General features: G+C 38.8%; 2 protein-coding genes and 1 long non-coding RNA gene across 11 annotated transcripts in view; 2 read left to right on the top strand and 1 right to left on the bottom strand.

The window, feature by feature from the left end:
• Positions 1-16,748, bottom strand: part of LOC125801060 (polymeric immunoglobulin receptor-like) — a 96,127-nt gene that overhangs the window by 15,189 nt on the left and 64,190 nt on the right. The window contains exon 1 of one of the 2 annotated variants that reach the window (XM_049476612.1): positions 349-934. The exons of the other annotated variant lie outside the window; for it this stretch is intronic. Within the exon in view, the coding sequence (XP_049332569.1) occupies positions 349-409 (61 nt within the window). The 5' untranslated portion in view covers positions 410-934. Of the gene's footprint in view, positions 1-348; positions 935-16,748 lie in introns of those variants that run through there. 2 annotated transcript variants of the gene reach the window in all.
• LOC111194609 (CMRF35-like molecule 1) overlaps positions 1,987-16,748 on the top strand; it is a 70,962-nt gene continuing 56,200 nt past the window's right edge. For 2 of the 8 annotated variants that reach the window (XM_049476598.1, XM_049476599.1), the window contains exon 1: positions 1,988-2,411. In XM_049476598.1, coding sequence (XP_049332555.1) covers positions 2,351-2,411 — 61 coding nt within the window. In that variant the 5' untranslated portion in view covers positions 1,988-2,350. Of the gene's footprint in view, positions 2,412-16,748 lie in introns of all 8 variants that reach the window. The other 6 variants (XM_049476605.1, XM_049476596.1, XM_049476600.1 and 3 more) reach the window with 5 other exon arrangements.
• Positions 11,853-13,102, top strand: LOC125801070 (uncharacterized). The gene is made up of 2 exons (XR_007438563.1): positions 11,853-12,613; positions 12,724-13,102. It is a non-coding gene; the product is annotated as an uncharacterized LOC125801070 (long non-coding RNA).

Below are 16,748 nucleotides of genomic sequence, written 5' to 3'. Positions count from 1 at the left end.
CACTAAGTGACTTAATAATGTATAGTAGATACTTAATTAAATGCAATACTGAATAATTAATATTGTGTACTTAGTAATTCATATTAGACACTAGGTGATTCATAGTTGTGACTAAGTAATTTACTTTGGATACTGAATAATAATTCATAATGGACACACATAAATTATAGTAATAATTATGAATACTTAATAATGCCTAGTGAACACTTAGCAATTCATAGTGAATACTGAGTTATTGACTGCAAGTAAAAAAATGAAGTTAATATACATATAAAATCTAAAAAAAAATGATACTATGGTTTAAATCAGTGAGATTGAGGAAGAGGAATGATGCAGTATTGATCTTACCTGAGATGAAGAGCAGAAACACAGAGAGAATTAAAGAACTGATGAGAGAGTAAAAGCGCATGATTCTGCTCTGAGCGTCTGAACACCAATACTCTTCCTGTTTCTGAGTGAAGCAGTTTATTAGTTTAGCAGCTTCCTCTTTTTCTTTTTCTTTTTTTTAATACTTAAATCAGGTCAAGTAGTTTTTGTTGTCCATTTTCCATATTAAACCCAGCAACCATAATGTAAAGTGAACTATAGTGATCTCTTACAGACTCCTCCCCTATTAATATACAGCCATGTCTGAACTTTCAAAAGAGCAATAGTAATTCATCTTCTTAGAATTTATATAAATAAAAAAACTCCTGTCATTCCTAAACAATTGCAATATTGCAAATGTCCCACAAGATGGCAGCAGTCTGCAAAACAATTTTTTTTTTTTTTTCTACCTATCCTCCTTCTCTCCTCTGAACTGTAAACCCCACATTTGGTTGAACTCAATAAAATTAAATCTGTTTTATGGTTAAATATTTCCCAAACATTACTCAACCTTTTTGAGTAAAGTGAATATTTGTGGTCACTTTGTACATTCAAATTGGACAATTGAGTTAAAATCAACTGGTTAATGTTGGTACAGACACCCTCTATTGCTTGCTGGTACCATCTACCATCAGTGTGTAGTCATTCCCCAACCCATCTCCGAACTTGTAGGACAAGTATACTGGTTAACTGCCAGGTCTCCATGTTGGAGGCTACTAACTCTGTGCTGGCTGTGTGTTATAGCATTGTCTGTATTTGGAATATAGATAATATTATTCTGTTAAAGAATGAAATAATCAGCCTGATCTGCTTGTGCCAACACCCAGGTTGCTGGTATAGTACAGAAATCAGTCCGAAACCTTTGGGCCAACACCCTGGTTGTTATGTATAATATGGAAATTGCCTCAAGCCACATTTGCCAACACCCTGGTTGCTGAGTATAATATTGGAGGAGGCCCATGCCACCTGTGCCAACACCTCAGTTACCAAGAGTGTTCTATTGCTTTTATACAACAGTTTTTTTTTTTTTTTTACAAAATGAATAAAGAAAATAAATCAAAGAACTTTAAGAAATTAAAAATGAATATGCTTTAATATGGACTGTGCCTTCCGCCAAAAAGTAGTTCCACAACAACTGTAACAGAACTGAAACTTAACTAAAAAACAGTGTATGGTTCAGGCAGACTAACACCACAAATGTAAGCTTAAAAGCAAACTTGGGAATAAGTGAAGATGGTAACGTTAGGAGCGTGAAATAACGCTTATACTCTCCTCTCCTGCTCTGTGGAGTCGTCTTCAGGTGAAAGCTGCACATTTTTTGAGCATTTCGGCTTGTTTTGGCTGGACTGTGGTTAGGTTAGCGTAGCTTGCTTTAGCTCAGCATTAACTTAGCGTAGCCTAGCCTGGCTGGTTAAGTTACTGTTCTGGCTGTCAGACGGCAGTAACCGAGTGATTTTCTTTCCCTTTTTTCCACAAAAGACAAGTCAGCGCTGCAGGCGAGCGTGCCGTGGTTGAGCGCTAGCCTGTGCCAAGCTAACGCTGCTGCTGGTGCCGCTGGAGGTGATTATTTAAAATTGTACTGTGTGTATATGCCGTTACTCGGCAACGCGTCGGCGGAGTGATACAAGTTTAGTGTGAGAAGGCCGTGACGTTATCACAAATATCAGCACAGCTAGAACCAATCAGATTGTGAGGTCTGAACTAACTGTTGTATAAAATGAATAAATATACTATGTAACATTAATGTGTAACAATTTAATTGTTATATAATAGTTTTCTGGATGTTTAAGTTTGCTGGGGTTGAATTGATCCCAAGTATTAAAGAGGTCAGTAAGGTTGAGGATAAAATTAGGGTTAAATTTTGAAGCCATATCAATGTGTTAATGATAGTGAGAGATAGTGAGTTCAAATACAGGAAGAGCACTAAGGATGAGCTGCTTTACAGGAAGAGCATTAGTTGCCGTTGGAGACTCAGAACAGAATCATGCGCTTTTACTCTCTCATCAGTTCTTTAATTCTCTCTGTGTTTCTGCTCTTCATCTCAGGTAAGATCAAAACTTTGCTGTGGGATTCTGCTTTAGAATGCTTTACAATTTATTGTCAGAAGTGTATGGACTAATGCAGGCATTTTTTAAGCAAGTTGTTCAATGTACTTCAAAGACAACCTATTTCATTGATATTGAAGTTTTTCTACTAATTTTCACTAATATTTGATGAATATTGCTAGTCTGGATGTGTAACAGGTGCATTAATTGATCTTGATTGTTTATTCTTATAGTAAAATCATAAAATAATACAGTATTTTTTTCTGCTTCTGTATTGTAATATATGTGAATCTAATTTAATGAATCTAATTAAGAAATTCCAGCTTATATGATCCTGAGATTTACCAGCAGCAACATTAGCAGCTCACCAGCAGCTCCACAGTTGTGTGCCATTAGTATCACCTCCAGGCCATTAGCATCGATACAACATTGCTAGCACTGCTGCCACGACCTTAGCATCGCTACTCTACCAATACAATCACAGCCACAGTGTTAGCATCACTACCCCAGTTTTAGTAACAAGCCATGCTCACCAGGGCCTTGTACATCTGCCATTCTGCCTTCTTGTTATACATTATTTTCTTGTTGTACATCATTTTTTTAACATTGTGTGCAATTTAACATGTTTTGAATAATGAGATGAAGCTGTAACTATATACAGTAACTATATATATACACACTGCTCAAAAAAATAAAGGGAACACTCAAATAACACAATATAACTCCAAGTAAATCAAACTTCTGTGAAATTAAACTGTCCACTTAGGAAGCAACACTGATTGACAATCAATTTCACCTGCTGTTGTGCAAATGGAATAGACAACAGGTGGAAATTATTGGCAATTAGCAAGACACACTCAATAAAGGAGTGGTTCTGCAGGTGGGGACCACAGACCACGTCTCAGAACCTATGCTGTCTGGCTGATGTTTTGGTCAGTTTTGAATGTTGGTGGTGCTTTCACACTCGTGGTAGCATGAGACGGACTCTACAACCCACACAAGTGGCTCAGGTAGTGCAGCTCATCCAGGATGGCACATCAATGCGAGCTGTGGCAAGAAGGTTTGCTGTGTCTGTCAGCGTAGTGTCCAGAGGCTGGAGGCGCTACCAGGGGACAGGCCAGTACACCAGGAGACGTGGAGGAGGCCGTAGGAGGGCAACAACCCAGCAGCAGGACCGCTACCTCCGCCTTTGTGCAAGAAGGAACAGGAGGAGCACTGCCAGAGCCCTGCAAAATGACCTCCAGCAGGCCACAAATGTGCATGTGTCTGCACAAACGGTTAGACACTGACTCCATGAGGATGGTATGAGGGCCCGACGTCCACAGATGGGGGTTGTGCTCACAGCCCAACACCGTGCAGGACGCTTGGCATTTGCCAGAGAACACCAGGATTGGCAAATTCGCCACTGGCGCCTTGTGCTCTTCACAGATGAAAGCAGGTTCATACTGAGCACATGACAGACGTGACAGAGTCTGGAGACGCCGTGGAGAGCGGTCTGCTGCCTGCAACATCCTTCAGCATGACCGGTTTGGCAGTGGGTCAGTAATGGTGTGGGGTGGCATTTCTTTGGAGGGCCGCACAGCCCTCCATGTGCTCACCAGAGGTAGCCTGACTGCCATTAGGTACCGAGATGAGATCCTCAGACCCCTTGTGAGACCATATGCTGGTGCGGTTGGCCCTGGGTTCCTCCTAATGCAGGACAATGCTAGACCTCATGTGGCTGGAGTGTGTCAGCAGTTCCTGCAAGATGAAGGCATTGAAGCTATGGACTGGCCCGCACGTTCCCCAGACCTGAATCCGATTGAGCACATCTGGGACATCATGTCTCGCTCCATCCACCAACGTCACGTTGCACCACAGACTGTCCAGGAGTTGGCGGATGCTTTAGTCCAGGTCTGGGAGGAGATCCCTCAGGAGACCATCCGCCACCTCATCAGGAGCATGCCCAGGCGTTGTAGGGAGGTCATACAGGCACGTGTAGGCCACACACAATACTGAGCCTCATTTTGACTTGTTTTAAGGACATTACATTAAAGTTGGATCAGCCTGTAGTGTGTTTTTTCACTTTAATTTTGTGTGTGGCTCCAAATCCAGGCCTCCATTGGTTAATAAATTTGATTTCCATTGATGATTTTTGTGTGATTTTGTTGTCAGCACATTCAACTTTGTACAGAACAAAGTATTCAATGAGAATATTTCATTCATTCAGATCTAGGATGTGTTATTTGAGTGTTCCCTTTATTTTTTTGAGCAGTGTATATATATTATGATGCAGAGATGATGAACAGATCTGTTATTTTATCATAATTGTTACAGCCAGCATCACTCTTCTGCATTCCAGATTCAGTGTCTTAATTGTCAGATCTTTATTAATGCAATTAATATATTTTATGAACAACTCTACAATGATAAGTGTGGTGGTCTGAAAATGAAGTGTGTTTAGGTAAATATTTTGCTTGTTTCTATCTTGTTGGCAAAAAAACAAAGGTGCGCCACTGACCGATTTGAATCCTGACAACAGTCAACATTCAGCCGTCCATACCTATCTACCTCTATCCTATCATTTAATTGCCAAGATTTATTAATATAACATATAAAATATTTGATATTATTTGCCTTGTCATTTTTTTTTTGCATGACAGCTAACATTTTTATAACCCATTTGATAACCATTAATACGCCTTTTAAAGTGGTACCAGGTAATATCACCATTATTTAACAGAATAGAGGTGGAGCAGGGTGGCATCAATCCCTCAAACCAAGAGTGAAGCCCCATGACAATTCTTCTCCAAATGACTGAAACCAGCTGTAGGAGTATAGGAGTAAAGCTGGTGTATAATAATTCGGCTTCTTTTCTGCAGGTTCTGAGAGCATGAGGACACTGAAGCATTTAACTGTAAGAAGAGGAGAATCTCTCACTGTTCCTTGTTTATATGAAGAGGAATATAAATCAAACCATAAATACTGGTGTAAGGGGGAACACTGGATCTCATGTACAAAAGTAGCCAAAACCAACACAAGTAATACAGAAATATCAGTTACTGATTATCCATCCCAGAATATGTTTACTGTGGATCTGAAGAACCCCCAAGACTCTGGATGGTACTGGTGTGCTGTGGAAATCGGTGGTTGGACTCCAGATGGCGGGGATTCTGTGTATCTGACGGTCAGTTCAGGTAAGTCAGAGTCTCTCTGTGTGAATCAGAACATCTTCACTGTAGTTTAAGGCTCGTAAGACGTGTTTCTCTTATGATGGAGATGATCTGTTGAATTTCCACCAATCATTCTCTGCTCCTTCATTCAGATCCTGCTGTGTGGGTGGAGAACAGCACTGTGATTGGTCAGGAAGGGGGCGGAGTCAGTGTCCAGGGTTTCTACAGCTCTAAATATGAGAATGAAGAGAAGAAGTGGTGCAGAGTTAAAGACTGGAGCTGCTACCCATTCCAGAATTCAACAGTGAAGATCAGTGGTGATGAGAACAGAAGATCCTTCAGAGTGGAGATGATTGGTCTGCAGAAGAGTGATGCTGGCTGGTACTGGTTCAGTGCAGGAGATGTGGGAGTTACTGTTCACCTCACCGTCACTGAAAGACCTACAAGTAAGATGATATTAATATCAGTAATCAGAAATATCTGCTGATCATCATCATGCTGTAATGTTCTTCCACTAACATCAACTGCTTTCTCCTGTTCAACAGCAACAACAGCAGCTGTGACTACACTTCCTACCACTCAGAAAACCACCACCAGTGAGTACAACTCAGATACACCTCAAATACACCTTAGATACAGCTCAGATACACCTCAGATACACCTCAGATACACTTCAGATACACTTCAGATACACCTCAGATACACCTTAGATACACTTTAGATATACCTCAGATACACCTTAGATACAGCTCAGATACACCTCAGATACACCTTAGATACAGCTCAGATACACCTCAGATACACCTCAGTTTAGGATCCTCAAGTCAACTGATAGAAAGAGATAAAGTGTTTGGTTTTTCTTTCTAGGTTCTACAACTTCAGCTACAACTAAAGAGACAACAACAACAATGACAACAAATCTGTAAGTTCAGATTTTCCACTCTGTCTTTAAAACTAGCTGAGCTGTATGTTCACACCTCATTTTGGCGTTTTACTGTTTGCTTTTTGCAGAACTACAAATGCACCGTCTGCAAACACAAAGAAGACGAGCGATGAGTGAGTAAAAGTCTAGAGCACTGCAGTGAAGAAGAGCTGTGATCATTATTTTTTTTGTATTGTGATAGCATCTGTAACTAAAAACAGACATGTGATTTGCCCACTGCAGTTCTTGGAAATAACGCCTGTCAGAGTTCTTCGCACTACTCTATATATACATATATAGTATACATACATGTGTTTTCTTACTTGGCTTTTTGCAGTAGACCAACCACCGCTCGTTTAATAAAAACATCTGAGAATGGTCAAGGCCTAAACACTGATGGAATGTACAGTATTTCATATGATTATTTACCTTTATTTTACTTTTTCCTTTCTACACTGTCAGAAAAAAGCTACTGTACTGGTAAAATGTGATTTACCAAAGCAAAATCAGTGCTAATGTACTTTCTCATACCCTCAAGGTGAATGTCTATACCTTTCTGTGTATTTTAAAAGTAGGAACAAACATCTGCAGAAGAATATAGTTCAAATATCGTCACAGAAATTATTGCACAAATAGTTAAAGCACCCAGAAGGAAGTGTCGAATTGCAGTGCTAACAAAGGATTACAAATGTAGACTTTTGATCATATTATGGAAGTAGTGTGTAATGCAGGAGTGATGCAACATGCATTGTACAGAGTCATAGAGGTTCCTAATGCTGTCCTGCAATCTGTTTTTTTTTTTGTGAGGTTGCACATCGAGAATCATATACAATGATAGCATCATACATTGCATTTACACACATAGGCCCTATTTTACACCCTGCACAAGATGCAACTCTATGCTCATTGCTATATTACACGCAGCCAGGTGTCTCTGCACTATTTGAATAGCAAATGCTTGTGAATATATCTACATCGATTCATATTAATTTATTTTAACTGAAATTGTTTAAAATATTTCTGTTCCAATAAATGACCTGCTCACACACCTTGACAGTGTGAACTCACAGTTCAGTTTCCTCTGCTAAGAAGTGCTGCACTAATTAAATAGTAATTCGCCAAAGGCAGAGCGCACCTGGCTCATAAAGGGAATGGCAAAAGATACGCTGATTGGATTATTTCATGTTACGCCCAAAACACTCCCATGATTAAATAAGAGAGTTAGTACACGCTTTTTGTGTGTTTCGAGACGCGCAAGGTGTACTTTTCCTGTTGTTATAATAGCAAAGACACACTGACAGTGAAAGAGCTATTAAGACAAGAATGGGGTTTGTTGGGAAGACTAAAGTAGCTTCTTTTACTTTTAAGTAATGCTTCAGTATCTGTCAGCTTGTCCAGAAATGCATGTGTAACGCATGTATACCATAGTGGTGTCTCAAAGTATGTATTACACTGTTGATGTGTCCAGGAGCAAGAAATCTTTTTTTTGTTCATTTTTTTTTTTCTCTTAAGTCAATGTTAAAGATACATTGCTATATGATAATGCAAAATTATATAAAAATCTCCTTTGATGTAGACAGTTTCACAAACAAGCAATGCTGGCTAACTCATAGCACATGTCTTCTCTCACTACAGTAATGACAATTCCATGCTGATCTGGGTTCTGGTGACTGTAGGTCTGGGGCTGCTCTTCCTCCTGATCATCATTATTACCTTTAGGACAAGAAAGCAAAGTAAGTATTTATAATCTGTCGTTTTTTAGTTTAAGTGAGGTCAGATAGTGGCTACCAGATGAACGAGGAGACATTCCATTCCTGAAATTGTGCGGTTATTCATCATTCCTCCATCACATGCCTCTAACTTGAATTGCTCATAGAAGGCATTACCACCCACAGTGGACAGCAGTGCATTGTGTGGTAATGATCGTGACCTGCGACATCTGGCTGGAACTGTCCCTGTGCACAAACAAGTGACTCTGACTCGAATCTCTACATCTCCATTAAATGCAGGAGACCTTCTTTGGATTTTAGAAGACGTGACAAAAGTCATGGGACATGTTACTATTCCCTGTCCCATGACTTTTGCCATGTCTCCTAAAAGCCAAATGAGGCAGTCCCACTGACATATGGGATATGTGAGTGGGATTTCCTGCATTAAATGTGAATGTAGTCTGGCAGTCCCATCTCATCAGTCTGGTAGCCACTATCAGGCCTCACTTAAACTATTCAAATATTGGAATTACTGTGTATTTTTGTTTTGTTAAATAAAAAAACATCACACAATATCTGCACCTATATATATATATATATATATATATATATATATATATATATAATGCATGGTGTTAACTCACCCTCTCTCTCTCTCTGTTAACAGAAGGAAATCAGATGGAGGCCACAGGCCCTGCAGTTCCCATGGTCAGTACTGTGGTTGGTTGGTGCAATCATGTAATCAGTTGTACTTCTGCTCTTGGTGTTGAAACAAAGTGCAAGAGTTCATTTTCAATTAAAACCACAAATTGGAAAAAGTTAGAACTGCTTAAAAATGCTAAAAAACGTTTTTTTTTACATTTACTTTGCCTCTTATTTGATTGCAGACAGAAAATCCCAATATAGACCATGTTTTGTCTGCTCATCTTAACACATTCCAACCATGTTGAGATGTTGTCTTTCTTTCTCACAACACAAAGTGATTAGCTGATCATTTAAAAAAAACATTTTCTTCTGGGGAAGGACAGGACTGCACAATGGCATTTTCTTGTTGAAAAATGCATGGATATATTTGTAAAATATGTAGGATTGAAGGCAAAATATGTTGCTCTAAGCCTGTATCTGGTTTCCATGATCCCGATGAGTTGATGAGTTTGTTTATTTGGAGAGTTTCTCCTTCTGTTTGGTTTGGTTTGACAAATGCATATAAACCTAAATGCACCAAAATGTGGATCAATATACCACACAAGCACATAGTGTCCTCTGATTGGTCAGAGCTGTCTGATGTTAGAGCAAGAAAGTAAATATTGTGAGAAGATCCGGTGTTCAAGGGTGTATATCTGTGCAGTGTTAAACTGGTTCAACACTGATTACTACACATTGTAAACAGAGTTCTTGTGGCTGCGAGCAGAGAACGCAGCACACAGTGCGTGTAAACAGCATGGAGCAGAAGAGACAGCGTTTGTTCATAGCTGTGGAAATTAGCATTATCTGGCTAATATATCAGATTAAATTGAGCCTTATAAGCAGTTTAGCTCAAATAAAAAGAGTATATTTGATATCTGGGTTAGATTGAGACCAGATTTCGTTCTCTCCAAAAGTGAATTGCTCCAGTGTTTGATTGTTTTGATTGCTGTTTTCACACCTACTTAATCAAACCGCACTAAGAGTACAAACAAACGAGTCAGTTTTAGACAGACCAAATAGTGCTAGTGTGAAAACGCCCTAAAGCAGGGGGTCAGGCCAGTTAATTATATGATGTTTTTCCTGTTTTTTTAAGCATTCTGTATAATATGAAGTCTTTCTTTTTTGTCGTTAACTTTACCAGAGAGTGAACTCTGAGGGGCAGTGCAGGGGAGTGATTTGGGATGGGTCTGTAAATGCTAATATATATGAAGTCAACGTAATTTCGAACATGTAACACAAGGCTTCTGATTTACACAGTATTGTAGAGCTTGATTTAGGTTTCCTTTAAAACCAATCCCTTGCCCATGTGGTTGAATTAGCGCTTGTTAAATGATGGTTTTGATGCAGTTTCATCAGAAGGCTTGTGCTCTTTACACACTGCAATTTCTGATTACTGACCATTATTTATTATTTAGATTTTTTTTGTGTGCATAAATCAGAGCTCTGCAATTGAAGACCTTCAGTCCAGTTGTCCAGTCTACAGCAGTGTAGTTCATAAAAAGAAGGTAAGAAAGCCCTGTGTCTACATATAAATACATTCAGTAACTGAACGATTAAAAATGTTGTTTTCAACTACAGCGTCAGCCTTCATCTGAAGCAGCTTCTGCAAACGATGTGGTCTACAGCACTGTAGCTCATCAGAAGAAGGTAAAGAAGCACTCACTGTTTAAAAGTAGTGGCACTATAAAGGAGTCAATAGGCAGGAATGAAACTTGGTGGGTAGTTGTGTCAGACTGCCTTTTTCATTGACGATTCTTATTTTGTTATGGTGGAGACACCCAACAAATCTGTGGAGGCACTGGGGTCAGCACAAAGTGCAACGGTTAGTTCAGAAGGCCTGGTGCATTGTGTGGGATGCAAACGCTCCTCGTACCCACTCCTACTGCAAAATCAGCAGGAAATGTGTAAAAATTTGTTTCTATCTTGGAGGTGGGAAACATAGGTGCGCCACTGACTGATTAAAACCCTACAGTCAACAGTCAGCTGCCCAATCTTATCTTAGCCCTGCAGGAATGCTACAGCACAAATTCAGCGTTTACATAAACAATAAACAGAATAAACAATAAAATAACTTTGCTGTTCCCTTAAATGAGCTGCTGATGTACCTTCACAGCATGAACACTGGCAGGTCAGTATTCTCTGCTGAGATGCGCAAAAGGGCTGCGCTGTTAAAATATCAACGTACCAAAGTCAGAACTCACCTGCCTCTCAAAGGGACTGACAACTGGCACACTGATTTAGTTCACGTTACATCCAAAACACACCCATGATTAATTGAAAAAAGAGAATTAGTACATACCTTTTGCCTGTTCTAACCATGATTGAACTCAATCTGTCCACAGCCTTCATCTGAACCAGCTTCTGCAAACGATGTGGTCCACAGCACTGTAGCTAAAGCTGCCAAAAATAAACGCGTGAGTAAAAACGTAATGCTAGTATCACAAGCAGCACTGCACTGTTTTAATCACGCAATAACTTGAGAATAACTTGATACATCAGCCAAAGTTAATCTTAGTTAATCTGTGCTTTTTCAGGTTCCTCCAGCTGTGGAAGATGGTGAGGTGATCTACAGCTCTGTGATCCTTAAATAAAAGGTGAAAAAGTCTCAGATTTAGGGCTAAAATTAGTTATCAAGTGATTAACATCTCTCAGTATCTAAATACTGAAATAGGTGTGACCGGGTATAGTTGTACAGTTGTAAGCACCTGTAACCTGTAAAACTGAAGTTTTGAGCTCAAGTTCTCAAACTTTTATATAAATTTGTGTTTATTAGACGCTTAAGTAGTAAGTTGTTTGGAGACAAAATGCTCAGATGTCAATTATTTAACATCAGATTGTACCAGTTTTCCAGTTTCCAGTAACCATTATTCTTGTAGCACGTCGCTGTGAACAAACATCAACGTCTGACCTGACAGACTGAAAAATTACAAGTTCCTTATACTAAGAAATGACAACTGCGCCAAAGGCCAGCTTCTGTTTATATCAGTTACAGAATTATTTCAATAATGCTCCAGTCAATAACACTTCCTGGCTCGGTCCAAAGCACGTCTCTTAGGGCCCTATATTTCATCCTGCCAAAAGTCTATTTTCACAATTGCCAATGTCTCACTTAAATAGCAACGGTGCTTCTGAATACATCTACGCTGATGGGTGTGGTCGTCTGAAAATGAGGTGTGTTCAAGTATTTTTCTGGTGTATTGCTATCTTGGCAACGGAAAAAACAGGTGCGCCACTGTCTGAATACAACCTAGACCTTTACAACAACGATGAAGCGTTGAACATGTCCAGGTGGCTGCACCCCTGAAATAGCAATCCGTATTGCTATCTTGCTAATGGAAAACACACTTGTGTCACTGACTGAATACAACCATGACAGATGTCAGAAGGCAAATGTTCATTGCTATCTTGGCAATGCAAATGCATCACACTTGCGCAATGCGCGTACACTGCCGCTCGTTACACACAGGGACACCTTAACGACCTGTTCACAAACTGTGAACGAGTTTCCTCTGCTGAGAAGAGTTGGGCACGTTCAAGTGCAACTTTAAAATAGAAATACGCCAAAGTCAGAGTGCACCTGTCTCTTAAAGGAAATGGCAAGTGACACACTGATTGGTTTGTTTTACTTTATGCCTAAAATTAACCACAACCATGGATAATTAAAATAATAAATACATGCCTTTTGTGCGTTTCAAGCCCTGCAAATGAGAAGGGTCTGATCTGGGAAGGCAGGTACCTGCACCCAGCCACAAACTCACTTGCACTTTCATTATTAGGGGATAAGAATACGGAAGAAGGGATTTGAATTTCTCACTTTGCTGTTTTCTCTGTGTTGATTGCAGGTGTTCTCAAGTGTACTTCCGGAATTTCCTGACCGGATCTTGCAGAAACATTGTCCTGACAGTGAAGTTTTACTTTTTTAAGATACTACCACCACCATGTTTGAAAGTTTGTAATAAATGTAATGATCCTAGTTAAAGAGTGCAGTTTTTGCTTTTTGGCACGTTTTTTTTTTTTTTTTTTTGTCAGGCTCCTTGCATCCAGAAACTCCTAGTGAACTTCCATAAAGGAAAGCGCTCACTGGATAAAAGTACACTGTATTATATAAATGTAATTAAAGTTATTTTTTTACAAGGCTTTTTATTGTGATAGTGAAGTCAGTGTAACTGCACCTGTAACTGTAAGTGTAATTTTAAGTAAACTGTTTTGCATAAATGCTAAAAGTATACCTGCACCTGTAACTGTAAGAGCAATTTTAAGTAAACTGTTGTGCATAAATGCTAAAAGTATACCTTGCATTGCCTTGTCATTGCCAAGATATTCACTTGAACACTTGAACACACCTAATTTGCAGACCACCACACCCATCAGCGTAGATATATTCAGAAGCACTGTCTCTATTTTAAATGATGCAGGTGGAAGACTTGAAAATAGTCTGTTGGTAGGGTGCAACATAGCAATGAGCATCATGATGTGCCTTGTGCAGGGTGTAAGAAAGGGCCCTGAGTCTTTTAATGTGAAGTTTCCACTAGATTCAACACCCCTATTCTGTGTCATCACTCAAGCAACCATTTGTAGCACATTTAGTTGTACATGGTAAAGTTGTGAATGTGTGAATGATAGTGAGCGATAGGACGCGCACTGACAGTATTTAGGCTTCTTCAGTCAAAAAAGGAAGAGTATTAGTTGCTGGGCTCTCAAAACCCAACCATGCGCTTTTACTCTCTCGCCAGTTCTTTACTTCTCTCTGTGTTTCTGCTCTTCATCTCAGGTAAGATCAATATTGCGCTGAATTAGTGATTTAGAATCATCTTTAGAAATCTTTTTTCATTTCAATTCCAATTCAATTTTCATTTTCTTCAGACTTTATAAATGTAAAGAATGCAGATATGTGCTTAATGTTTATATGTGCTGAATGTGTGAATTTTGCGCTGTATAAATATACAGATATTTTTTTCATTACAAATTTATAAAATGACTTCTGCGTTATTATCAGACAGGAATTCTTTTGGACAGGATGATAAGGATTAATGTTGTGCTCTTGCATATGTAGATTGTTCCTGTAAAGTAAAGCAGAGTGAAGATAGAACAGTTACAGGGATACAGTTGTGTTTACAGGGCTTTCGAGTTTTGATATCAGTTTGTTCAGAGTGAGATTCCATTGGGGGGGGGGGGATGGGGGGGGGGGGAAGCTGGTGCTGTTTTTTTTTTCTGCTGACATCAAGTCCTAACCCGATACTTTGGCAATGCAGTAAAAAAAAAAGGAACACAACCACATTGTCTGTTATGTTTTATTTTATATTATATATATTGTATATTTTGCACTATAATGCACTAAAATCCTTTAATTTTGCCTGACTGTCAGAGCACACACACACACCGCTCCACCAACACAATGCAAATGAATCGCGCGTGCCCACAGCCGCCGCTGACTAATACTAAAAAAAAACTTAGAAGTTCTGGCTAACTGCTGCTCTTATAATAACATTTAAGAACAAAAAACTGGCAAAAAACTCATTTATGTTATTCACGTAAAAATGAAGTTACTGTAAAAAAAGTGACCTGCTATTTAAAAAGCAACAGGAAGTTGTTCATTTGTAACATTTCTAACATATTTATGGTGTTTTTTACTCACATTTTCTCTCCCACAACCTTAATCCTTTACAGCTTCAAAAACATGTATTATGCAAATAAGGCGATAACGTCATTTAGCGACTTGTAGCAACTTTTAGGACAGCCAATAGCTACTTTCCTTACTAAGGAGTTGTCAACACGGAACGCATGACACGAACAGCCAGCTAATATTGCTCTGGCTTACCAGAACACTCAGGGGTCCTCCTTGTAGTGCTGTCAGGCGGCATTAGCACTATTAGTACTAGTGGTTAACCTTAGTGGAAATCTGGAAATAAATAAATAAAATAAATTGTTACTAAATTAATCACTACAATATTATAATCAGTTATATAATTTAAATGCTGGTAGTTCCCTGTGTGGTTGGGAGGATGAAAGTATAATAATAGTGTAGAATGGTTTAGGTCTGGCAGACTAGATTTCAAATTGATTTTTTACTGTATTTTAATAGGTCAGGGTAGTTTTGATGCTTTTTAAATGAGAATATTGTAATGTTCTGAGATACTGAGTTTAACAGGGAACTTTAATAGAGAAAATATATGCTAGTGTAGCTGCATATTGTGTGTGTGTGTGAGAGAGAGAGAGTGAGAGAGCTGATATGGCTTGATAGGTAGCTAGCTTGCTGGATTAGCATTTGTGCTAGTATACTCGATAACAGACAAAACAGATTATGATGACTTACTCTACTGTAGGCTCCTTCTCAAACATGGCGCTCCAGCATCGCATAAGGTGTGTTGGTCTGCATCATCCAATGACAACAATTGATTTATGCTGCTCTGGTGCACCTTGGTGGACATGGTCTAGTAAATTATGTGCATAAGAGATACAAGGTGTGGCATGTGAGCTTGTGAACATTTTAAAATACGTATCTCACACACAATGTACAAAGAAAAAGCTGAAGCTGAGATGAAATTAAAGTAGAAATTCTGTGTAAAATGGACATGGGTTATAGCAAAAACATGATACCGAGTACAATTTTTTGTAGAATAGCCCACCTCTGTTCACCCCCAGAATTCTGAAATATCCCTTTCATGCATAGAGGTCACTACAGTGTACAGCTGTTTAATTTTTTTTTTTCTTTAAATATGCTTGCAATTTTGGGCACTGCTGCATATAGTCCACTGTAGTGGAAGCTATTGCATCATCCTATACAAAAAAAATCCCATTGGTTGGTCATTGTAATGGGAAAAAGAAGTCAATGAAATCAAGATGGCCGGCAGACAGGGAAAACCACCAAACACCTTGGCTATTTTTGTTTCTACCTTTTATAAAATTATATCACTGCAGGTAAAAAAATATATAATTACATCAAGTAACATCTAAGGTGACATATTATGTAAAGATTTTCGAAATTTTGATTTTATATTTGAGGGAATTGTAGTTTAATCATCTGTCCACTTAATTGTACATCATGCATCATTAGCTATTTTTCAACTTTTATGCAATGTCAATTACTTCCAGTGTTGTTTTTAAAATAATTCATATTGTTTAATGTTTTGGCTGTAAATCAACTTCTTTAATTGAGGAATGGCTGCCAGTACAGACAGTTGCAAGCAGAGAAGTAGGGTCAAGCAGTGGTAGTGAAGGTGAGTCTGGAAATGTTACTGAGGGAGTTGAGGCTGAGGAACGGAGATGAAGGAGATGAGGCTGTTGAAACTAAGGGCACCCCAATATCCAGTATGCCCCTGGCAACCACTGGCCCCAGCTCAAGAAAGTATAAAATGCCAGCACACGAAGAACCAAGTACATCTGCATGCAGTGTCTTGTAGCTTTGTGCCCTGTATGCTTTGGCAACCATCATAGAAAATAGTCTCAGAAATTAGCAACAAGCATGATTTGACAGGAAATATGATACATGCTATAAAATACTATAAGAGAATATGCTCACTTAACAGTTCAGAGACTTGACAAGAATACAGTATGATAATACCAGTCACAATCAAGATTCTATAAGGTTCTACGGTTCAGAGACATTTTCTTGTGTCACAATATCCTCCTCAGTTCCACTATTCCAACAGAATACCATATTACAACTGTATAACTGAATTACATTTGTGTTTTTTTTACAACAAAAAATGCATGAAGTACACTTGAGTGGACAGATAAATACTTCTTTATCGAATAAAGATAGAATATATATTTTTTTCAAACCTTGTTTTACATCCCTAAGGATGTATAAAATCACTTAGAAAAAAAATCCTGACTGAGTTTATTATAATTCATGCATGAGAGGGTT

Source organism: Astyanax mexicanus, chromosome 4, assembly GCF_023375975.1.
Source record: "Astyanax mexicanus isolate ESR-SI-001 chromosome 4, AstMex3_surface, whole genome shotgun sequence".
Taxonomy (NCBI): domain Eukaryota; kingdom Metazoa; phylum Chordata; class Actinopteri; order Characiformes; family Acestrorhamphidae; genus Astyanax; species Astyanax mexicanus.
Note: the sequence above shows the minus strand (reverse complement) of the source record. Positions and strands in the feature narration are given on the sequence as shown.